Genomic DNA, 9,246 nt, shown 5'->3' with positions numbered 1-9,246 from the left:
GACTTCACCCCTCACTTCTTGATGAATCGGAAATCCCCACACTTTGGCCCTTTTCCAGACTCCTTAAAAACCCTATCCCTAAACCCAAAACCAAATTTTAGGTTACCTCCCATGTACTCATTTGGCTGCCCTACGAAAATTAAACTCTTTCTCTTTTTCAGTCTCTGTTGTGTTACTATATCCATTTGTTGTGCATCAAGTAACAAATCTGTTATTATTATAGTGGCATGAAAATTATTTTAAACTGAAAATGTCTGAAAAGACAGAAGCTGCAGAAAGAAACACTGTCTAAACTTAACTGAAGCCTCCTGAAAATTCAGCTGCCATTGATCCCCTTCAAAGGTATTTTCCTGTTTGAAAGGAGACAGCCTCTTAGCACTGGGATGTGTACATTTGCTGCCATAAACCCCCATACAAGGAAACTTCCAGCCAGGAAGAAACCAATCTACCCATTTCTATTAGCATCAGAAAGCTTACTAGAACCTTCCACATTTTCCTTTTGAAGCCCCAACAAAAATCTTTTTTTATTTTTTATTTTAGTTTAGAGACAGACTTTCACTCTTGTTGCCCAGGAGTTGTCTCACTGCAATCTCCGCCTCCTGGGTTCAAGAGATTCTCCTGCCTTAGCCTCCCGAGTAGCTGGGATTACAGGCGCCCACACCATGCCCGGCTAAATTTTGTATTTTTAGTAGAGACGGGGTTTCACCATGTTGGCCAGGTTGGCTTCAAACTCCTGACCTCAGGTGATCTGCCCACCTTGGCCTCCCAAAGTGCTGGGATCACAGGCATGAGCCACCGCACCTGGCCAAATCTTTTTGTTAAAAATAGAGATGGGAATCTTGCTATGTTGCTGGTTTCAAACTCTATACCTCAAGTGATCCTCCTGCCTCAGTCTCCCAAAATGTTGGGATTACAGGCATAAGCCACTACACTTGGCCAGAAACACTTTTTAAAAGTTGGTATATAACTTTACCTCTGGCTATTCAGCAAGTTACTCATTACGTAATACTCCTGTGTGCATGTGTAAATAAACTTTGAATTTTTCTCCTGTTAATCGTTTTCTAATTCACAAGCTCCTTTGCCACCACCTTTGAAACCTAAAATGATAGAGGAAAAGTTTCTCTGCAAATAATGTGACGCTGAACATCTTTTCACTGCTCATCTGCCGTCTGTGTATCTTGTTTGGTGAAGTGTCGGGGTGCAGAGAATCATACTACAAACTATGATGCATTGGCATTCTGAACACTTTTGAATTAAAGAAAGTGAATTAAATTTACCTAGAATTAAAGAATTAAAGAAATCAAAAGTTCTTAGAAGCTGCCTCAGGACCAAAGATATTCTAATCTGCTCTTTTTCCTCTCCCTAGCTCTCAAAGGCAGAGAGGAGCTCTCTCTGGGAGTTCCCTTGTCTGGATAAGGAAAACTTCTTCCAAGCAATGCAGTTGTCTTAAGACCCCCCTTTCTAAAAATCTCATCAGATAAACAGGAAATATTAGCCACTTGAAAAGAGAAGAGACTAAAAGTCTCTTCACACTACACTCAGGTAGACCTTTCATCTATTCTTCCAAGAGCAGTTCCAAAAGAGTACCTAAGAGACTTTATCTGTATAATGAGACAACCTTTGTTCATAGTGCAGTTCCACCCTTCACCTTCCTGTAAGTCGTCACCCTTCCATTCAGCTTCCAAAGAGACTCATTTACAAACTATTGTCTGCTCTTTGGGGCCAATTGCCCCAAAAACATTTAAAACTCCTCAAAATTGCCTACATTTTCCCCATGTTCCCCTCCCCTAGGAAGAGGGTATATGAATTTCAACTATTTAGTCTTTTTTGAGTCTCATAATTTGTATGGTTCTCATGATTATGCACAATAATAAATTTGTATGCCTTTTTCTCCCATTAATCTGTCTATTGTCAGTTCTTTTCAGAAGTTTTGAACCTTCAGAGGCAGAGGAAAAATTGTTTTTGCCCCATACCATTCAGATGTTTCGCCATTTTTCAGCTAGGTTGTTGGTTTTCTTATGGTTGAGGTTTTCTGAGTTCTTTTTGGATAATGTTCTTTTATCAGATGTATCTTTTGCAAATATCTTCTCTTAGTCTCTGGCTTGTCTTTTTATTCTCTTAATAGTATCTGTTGCAGAGGAGAAGTTTTTAATTTTAATTAAGTTCCACTTATCAATATTTTTCTTTCACGGATTGTGCTTTTGCTATTATATCTAAAAAATCATTGCCAAACTTGAGGTTGCCTAGATTTTCTCCTATATTATTTTCCAGAATTTTTATGGTTTTGCATTTTGCATTAGGTCTATGGTCCATTTTGAATTAACATTTGTGTGACCAGGCACGATGGCTCACACCTGTAATCCCAGCACTTTGGGAGGCCGAGGTGGGTGGATCACCTGAGGTCAGGAGTTCGAGACCAGCCTGACCAATATAGTGAAACCCTGTCTCTACTAAAAATACAAAATTAGCTGGGCGTGGTGGCACATGCCTGTAATCCCAACTACTAGGGAGGCTGAGGCATGAGAATCACTTGAACCCAGGAGGCGGAGGTTGCGGTGAACTAAGATCATACCATTGCACTCCAGCCTAGGCAACAAAAGTGAAACTCCATCTCAAAAAAAAATTGTGAAAGGTGTAAAGTCCAGGTCTATGAAAAGGTATGAAATCTAATCTATGAAAATATTTATTTTTTGCATGTGGACATTCAATTCTACCATTTGTTGAAAAGACTACGTTTTCTCAATTGAAAATTGATCCTTTGTCACAGATTAGTTCACTATATTTGTGTAGGTCTACCTCTGGGCTTTCTACTTGGTTCCATTGACCTATTTGTCTATTTTTCACCAATACCACACTATCTTAATTACTGTAGGTTTATAGTAAGTTTTGAAGTTGGGTTATGTCAGTCTTCTGACTTTGTTCTTCTTTTTCTGCATTGTGTTAACTATTCTGAACTTTTTTTTTTTTTTTTGAGACAGAGTCTCACTTTGTTTCCCAGGCTGGAATGCAGTGGTGGGATCTTGGCTCACTGCAAGCTCCGCCTCCTGGGTTCATGCCATTCTCCTGTCTCAGCCTCCCAAGTAGCTGGGACTACAGGTGCCTGCCACCAACACGCCCAGCTAATTTTTTGTATTTTTAGTATTTTTAGTAGAGACAGGGTTTCACTGTGTTAGCCAGGATGGTCTCAATCTCCTGACCTCATAATCCCCCTGCCTCAGCCTCCCAAAGTGCTGGGATTACAGGCGTGAGCCACCACGCCTGACCTGAATCTTTTACCTTTATATAAACTTCAGAGTCAGTTTGTCACTATCCACAAAATAATGTGCTGGGACATTGATTGGGATTGTGCTGAATCTATTGAGATCAAGTTGAGAGGAAATGACATCTTCACATATTGAGTCTTCCTACTCATGTACATGGAGTATCTATGCTTCCTCAATTTATTTCATTAGAGTTTAAAATTTTTCCTCATGCCAATTTTTACATAATGTATTAGATTTATACCTAAGTATTTCACTTTTTTTGGTACAATATAAATGGTATTGTGTTTTAAATTTCAAATTGCAATTGTTCATTGCTGGTATATAAGAAAGCAACTGACTTTTGTGTATTAACCTTGTATCCTGCAACCTTGCTATAAACAGACATTATGTTTATTCTGCAGATATTTGGAGCCATAAAAGCATGAGTGTTGTACTATTATATCTTGCTCAAAAAAAGACGAATCTGGAAGTAATGTGTAGAATGGATTGGAAGGAGAAAAAAGCAAGGCAAGGAGTCCACGTGGGAGGCTTTTATGTGAGCCCTCCATGAGACAATGAGTTTCTGATAAGGGTGTTGCAGTACCAGTGAAAAGGTAAGAACAGATTCAAGAGGAAAATATCCTAAATTCAGCCGCCTTCTTCAGGCTTACAGGTCTTTTCATACACAGTTCCGTCTTTGGGAGGCCCTTAACACTCTCTTCACCTAACTTGTAATTATTCCTCAAAATTCAGTTCAGGTGTTGTGCCCTCCAACAATCCTTCCCCTCTACTATCTTCCTGTAGCCTCCTGTAGTGTCCTCCATCACACTGTAAGTGCTACTTATATTAATATAATCTACTTGTCTATATACTTACCTGCCTGTCTCTAATATCTTTCATTAAATCATGAGCTCCTGAATTTGTGTAGCCCAGTACCTGGCCCAATAAGTATTTGCATAAATGAATAATTTATTCACATCTGTTGTAGGAACTTACAATATTACCAAGTATGTGGCAGGTATTATATCATATTTATGTGACATATTTTCTCTTAAGAAACAGAAATCATAAAGCTTCAAAAAAAAAAAACACTGAAGCCTCAGATGAGGCAGGAAGCGCTCAACCCATATCAGGAAGTGATCAGTTCCTCAAAACTGTGAGTTTTTAGTCATGTTGTTTCTTTAAGTCGGCTTAGCCTTCCTGTATACGCGTGATAATGATACTGTTTTAAAGAATAGGCGTGAAAGTCTAAGAGTTTAATCTAAACTCTGCACAAGAAGTTAATCTGCCAAGCCCTAGGATTCTCTTTCTGAAAGCTCAGAATATTTCTTCCCCTTCCCTACACACACAGGACTTGAAGGGTTAGAGAAGAAAGGCAGACAACAGCTTCTGAGCTTTGAACTAATCACAGCCTCGGTTCTCAGTAGGAGCCCCAACACTGAGAGCAGGTAAGAAAGAAGGCCTCAGGGCTGGAGCGAGAAGAGCAGTAAAGACGGCTGGGAGGTAGTGGTCAGATAGAGGGTAAATATTTCAGGAGGGAAGACGGAAGAAACTGTTTCTGATATGACAGTCATCAAATGCATGAGTACAGGTGAAAGAAAATGGGATAGGTCAATCAAAGGAGAGGTCATATTTCTGTTTCCTGGGCTTCAGGTTCTTTATAGAATTGTGAGACTCTGTGAGAAAGAAGATGGTTTTTAAAAGGGAGCTATAACATCTCAAAAGGCAAAATAAAAATCTAAATAGTTATGATTAAAATGTTTGCTCTTATTGTTTCTCCTACTATAATTATCTTCTCTCTTTCTACACAGAAAAGATGGTGCTACGCTTTCCTCTTCTTTTATTGCTGCTGGTTCTATGGGGACCGGTGTGTCTACTTCATGCTTGGCCTAAGCATCTCACCAGGGCTCATTGGTTTGAAATTCAGCATATACAGCCAAGTCCTCTCCAATGCAACAGGGCAATGAGTGGCATCAACAATTACACCCAGCACTGTAAGCATCAAAATACCTTTCTGCATGACTCTTTCCAGAATGTGGCTGCTGTCTGTGATTTGCTCAGCATCATCTGCAAAAATCGTCAGCACAACTGCCACCAGAGCTCAAAGCCTGTCAACATGACTGACTGCAGACTCACTTCAGGAAAGTACCCCCAGTGCCGCTATAGTGCTGCCGCCCAGTACAAATTCTTCATTGTTGCCTGTGACCCCCCTCAGAAGAGCGACCCCCCCTACAAGTTGGTTCCTGTACACTTAGATAGTATTGTCTAAGGCATCCACTGCTTTTCCTTTCATTTGGCGTAGCTTCTGTTACAACTGCATCCACGTTTTCTTTTCTTTTGTTGATTTTCTTATTCCCACAGAAGAAAGAAGAAAGGTGTTGGGAGAATTAGAGTGCCTAGGATACCAGACCAGAGTTGAGACGAAAAGAAATAAGATTATCTTCTGCTTTGTAGTTCTGTACTTTTCGAGAGAAGAGAATAGGGAAGAGAGCAAAGATTCCGATTTCTAACCCTGCAACTTTTGCCAAGCTTTATTGCCCTGTGTTCACAGCAATAAAACCATTTCCTACTGCTTTCTAATGAGTGTGTGTTTGAGATCCCCTTTCAAAGTATTGTTTACCGGTATTCAAAGGAATGCTGTTTTGACTTTAAGTCCCTAGAAAACTTTTAAGGCCTCCCTGGGGCCTCTACCACTTCTTTGCCCACAAGAAATGAGAGCGTTTGGGACTTTGGAGCATTTCTTCAAACACTGCTCAAGACTTTATATATTTCCCTGGAAACCATTGTCTATGTTTAATTGGAGGTAGTACTGATACCTCAAAGACAGTTGATGATAATTTCACACATAGATTCTGACACTGGCAACTGAAGGATCCTATGTCATTTCCATTGGTTTCTGTTTTTAATCAGTTAATGATTTAAATATAAGGTAATAGTAGTAGTAATAGGGATAATAATCCACTGTAGTAACCTTAGAGTCAATCCTCCATTATCTATTGAAATGGACAAATAGAAAGTATAGATCAAGGAAAAAGCACTAGGCTGGGTGTGGTGGCTCACACCTGTAATCCCAGCACTTTGGGAGGCCGAGGCAGGTGGACCACCTGAGTCAGGAGTTCAAGACCAGCCTGGCCAACATGGTGAAACACTATCTCTACTAAAGATACAAAAAAATTAGCTGGACGTGGTGGCAGTGCCTGTAATCCCAGCTACTCGGGAGGCTGAGGCAGGAGAATTGCTTGAACCCAGGAGGCGGAGGTTGCAGTGAGCCAATATTGCGCCACTGTAGTCCAGCCTGGGCAACAGAGTGAGACTCCTATCTCAAAAACAAAAAAAGAAAAAGACAAAAGCGCTAGGAGACCTGATGCAGTGGCTCACACCTGTAATCCCAGCACTTTGGGAGGCCGAGGCAGGTAGATGACTTGAGGCCAAGAGTTTGAGACCAGCCTGGCCAATATGGTGAAACCCCATCTCTACTAAAAATACAAAAAATTAGCCGGACATGATGGCAGGAGCCTGTAATCCCAGCTAATCAGGAGCCTGAGGCAAGAGAATCACTTGAACCTGGGAGGCAGAGGCTGCAGTGAGCCAAGATTGTACCACTGCACTCCAGCCTGGGTGACCGAGTGAAACTCCATCAAAAAAAAAAAAAAAAAAAAAAAAAAAAAGAAAGAAAGAAAAGAAAAAGAGAAAGAAAGAGAAAAAAGCACTAGGAAACTAAAAACATTCTAGTCCTGTGTAAATACTGAAATATCACAGAAATATCGGGGTTTTGGAACAGAACCTGAACTAAGTCACTTTCACAGAGGGAACTCCAGTTTCCTTGTCAGCCTCTAGAGTTATTGGGCTAGTGGGCCAGGTGTAAATCCCAAGTGCTTTATACACTGATGAGTCTTTAAGTAGCAGCCAAAGACAATGAAGTTTGAAAAGGCTACATATTGAAGTGTATTCGTTACCTGTGCTGCAAAATGATTCGTTCCAAACCAGACTATTAGTTTAATAGATATGCGAACTCAGCTCACCTTCCTTTATGCCACACATTTACGTCATATCATAGGAACGAAGAATGCAATATGAGGTTTCAGGGTGATGACTGATTAAGGGCCCTCCCATTGGGAAGCAATTAGCAGGCCAGGGCAATATGGCACCTAAGAAGGTGGGTACCTTACAGAGGGAATCCTACAGTGGGACTTGAGTGCTCTAACTCAAAGCAGCTTTCAATTGTATTCAGCTTTAAGCTGTGCTGCATTTACATTTTATTGTCTCAGAGTCTTCATGTAAAGTGTGGTGGAATGGCAGGGAGAATCTGTGCTCATGTTTGGTATGAACAACTATACGAAAGTAGCAGCATCTGAAAGGAAATGGGTTGAATGGATTTATATAACATATGAACATTAGCTGGAAATTGCCAGAGATTCTTAAAGGTAACCTAGTAAAACCAAACAACTCAATTGCTCATGCTATTGTTATTTATATAGTAAAGGTACCTCATGGATTGAATAAATCTGTGCTGCAAAAATTTTTCAACGTCAGAAACATTAGGGAACATGAAATATTACTTAAAATTAGTGAAATAAATTGTGAGATCTAAAATACTGCAAATATTTTGTAACAAATGGTTAAAAACAAAAATATAATGAGTACCATCTTTTGAAGAGATTTATAACAACAATACCTAATCTTCCCCACCCTCCCATGACAAACATATCCCCAACGACACTTTTCATTGCTGATCAAGGAGAAGGCAACAATGAGGGTAACTTTGCAACAATCTATTATGCCCAAACTTTTAGAAGGTATTAGTTCTAAACAAGTGGAATAGACAGGGATGGAATCTCTCATAGATTTATTTTCTTTTCTACATGCAATTATGTATTGCAGAAGAAGTTCAACACATAATTGCTAAGGAGTTCACTTAGATATATCCCTAGAATATACAGAATGATCCCAAAGCAGGCAAAGCTTCGAAATGAATTCAGCAGATGTTCCAGCAGCGCTCAACTCTGGCTTCATATTAGATTCACCTGGGAGCTTTTAGAAAAATACCAATGACTGGATCTACTAAATACATTTTATGAACATTTAATGAAAAATTAAATGAATATCTGGGGGTGAGACCTGGGCACTAATCGATGTTTTTTAAAGATCCCCATGTAATTGTAATGGGCAGCAAATATTGGTAACAACTGTTGGTACAGGAGTAAGCAAACTACATCTGCAGACCTCTGGCCTGCCGCGCCTATTTTATACTGCCTGTAGTAGTGTGGTTTTTAGTTTTAGCTTTTTTTTTTTTTTGAGATGGAATCTGGCTCTGTCACCCAGGCTGTAGCGCAATGGCTTGATCTCAGCTTACTGTAACCTCCACCTCCTGGATTCAAGCAATTCTCCTACCTCAGCCTCCTGAGTAGCTGGGATTACCCGCCACCACGCCCAGCTAATTTTTGTATTTTTAGTAGAGATGGGGTTTCACCATATTGGTCAGGCTGGTCTGGAACTCTCGACCTCAGATGATTCATTCTCCTTGGCTTCCCAAAGTGCTGGGATTACAGACGTGAGCCACCATGCTTGGCTGGTTTTTACTTTTTTAGGGGGAGAAGAAGAAGAAGAAAGAGGAGGAAGGGAAAGAACAGGAAGAAGGAAAGGGTAGACAGCGTGAGAAAGGGGAAGGAAGGGGAAGAAGAGGAAGAAGAAGGAGAGGAAGTGACACAAACTCTATGTGTTCCACAAAAGTAAAATATTTGCTGTCTGGTCCTTTATAGGGCAAAGTGTGTTGACGCCTGGTCTTCTAGACTATTCAGTGGATGTTGTCCTTTGGCTGTGGCTGAGGCAGGTGACTGGAATTCAGTAGGAGGAACGACACCTGGCAGGCTGAGAATTTTGAACTGGGGCCTCAGGAAAGTAATGAATTCTTAATATTCCTTTCTGTGCACTGTTTCAGTGTTTTTCTCTAACGTACTCATTTCCTCTGTTTTTCTTTTTCACACAGTAAGTAGGCAGTCATCCC

At 40.4% G+C, this 9,246-nt stretch overlaps 1 protein-coding gene across 1 annotated transcript; it reads left to right on the top strand.

Annotated features, from left to right (window-relative positions):
• The first annotated feature begins 4,407 nt into the window (after window positions 1–4,407).
• RNASE6 (ribonuclease A family member k6) lies at window positions 4,408–5,822 on the top strand. Its single transcript, XM_050796620.1, has 2 exons — window positions 4,408–4,690; window positions 5,054–5,822. The coding sequence occupies exon 2, from the start codon at window positions 5,059–5,061 to the stop codon at window positions 5,509–5,511; it is 453 nt and encodes a 150-aa protein (XP_050652577.1). The 5' UTR covers window positions 4,408–4,690; window positions 5,054–5,058; the 3' UTR covers window positions 5,512–5,822.
• Window positions 5,823–9,246: the final 3,424 nt, after the last annotated feature.

This window comes from Macaca thibetana, chromosome 7 (assembly GCF_024542745.1).
Source record: "Macaca thibetana thibetana isolate TM-01 chromosome 7, ASM2454274v1, whole genome shotgun sequence".
Taxonomy (NCBI): Eukaryota; Metazoa; Chordata; class Mammalia; order Primates; family Cercopithecidae; genus Macaca; species Macaca thibetana.
This window is presented reverse-complemented; position numbering and strand designations above follow the sequence as displayed.

Coding starts and splice junctions, on each gene's coding strand:
- RNASE6 (XM_050796620.1), top strand. CDS start 5,059: ATGGTGCTACGCTTTCCTCTTCTTTTATTGCTGCTGGTTCTATGGGGA.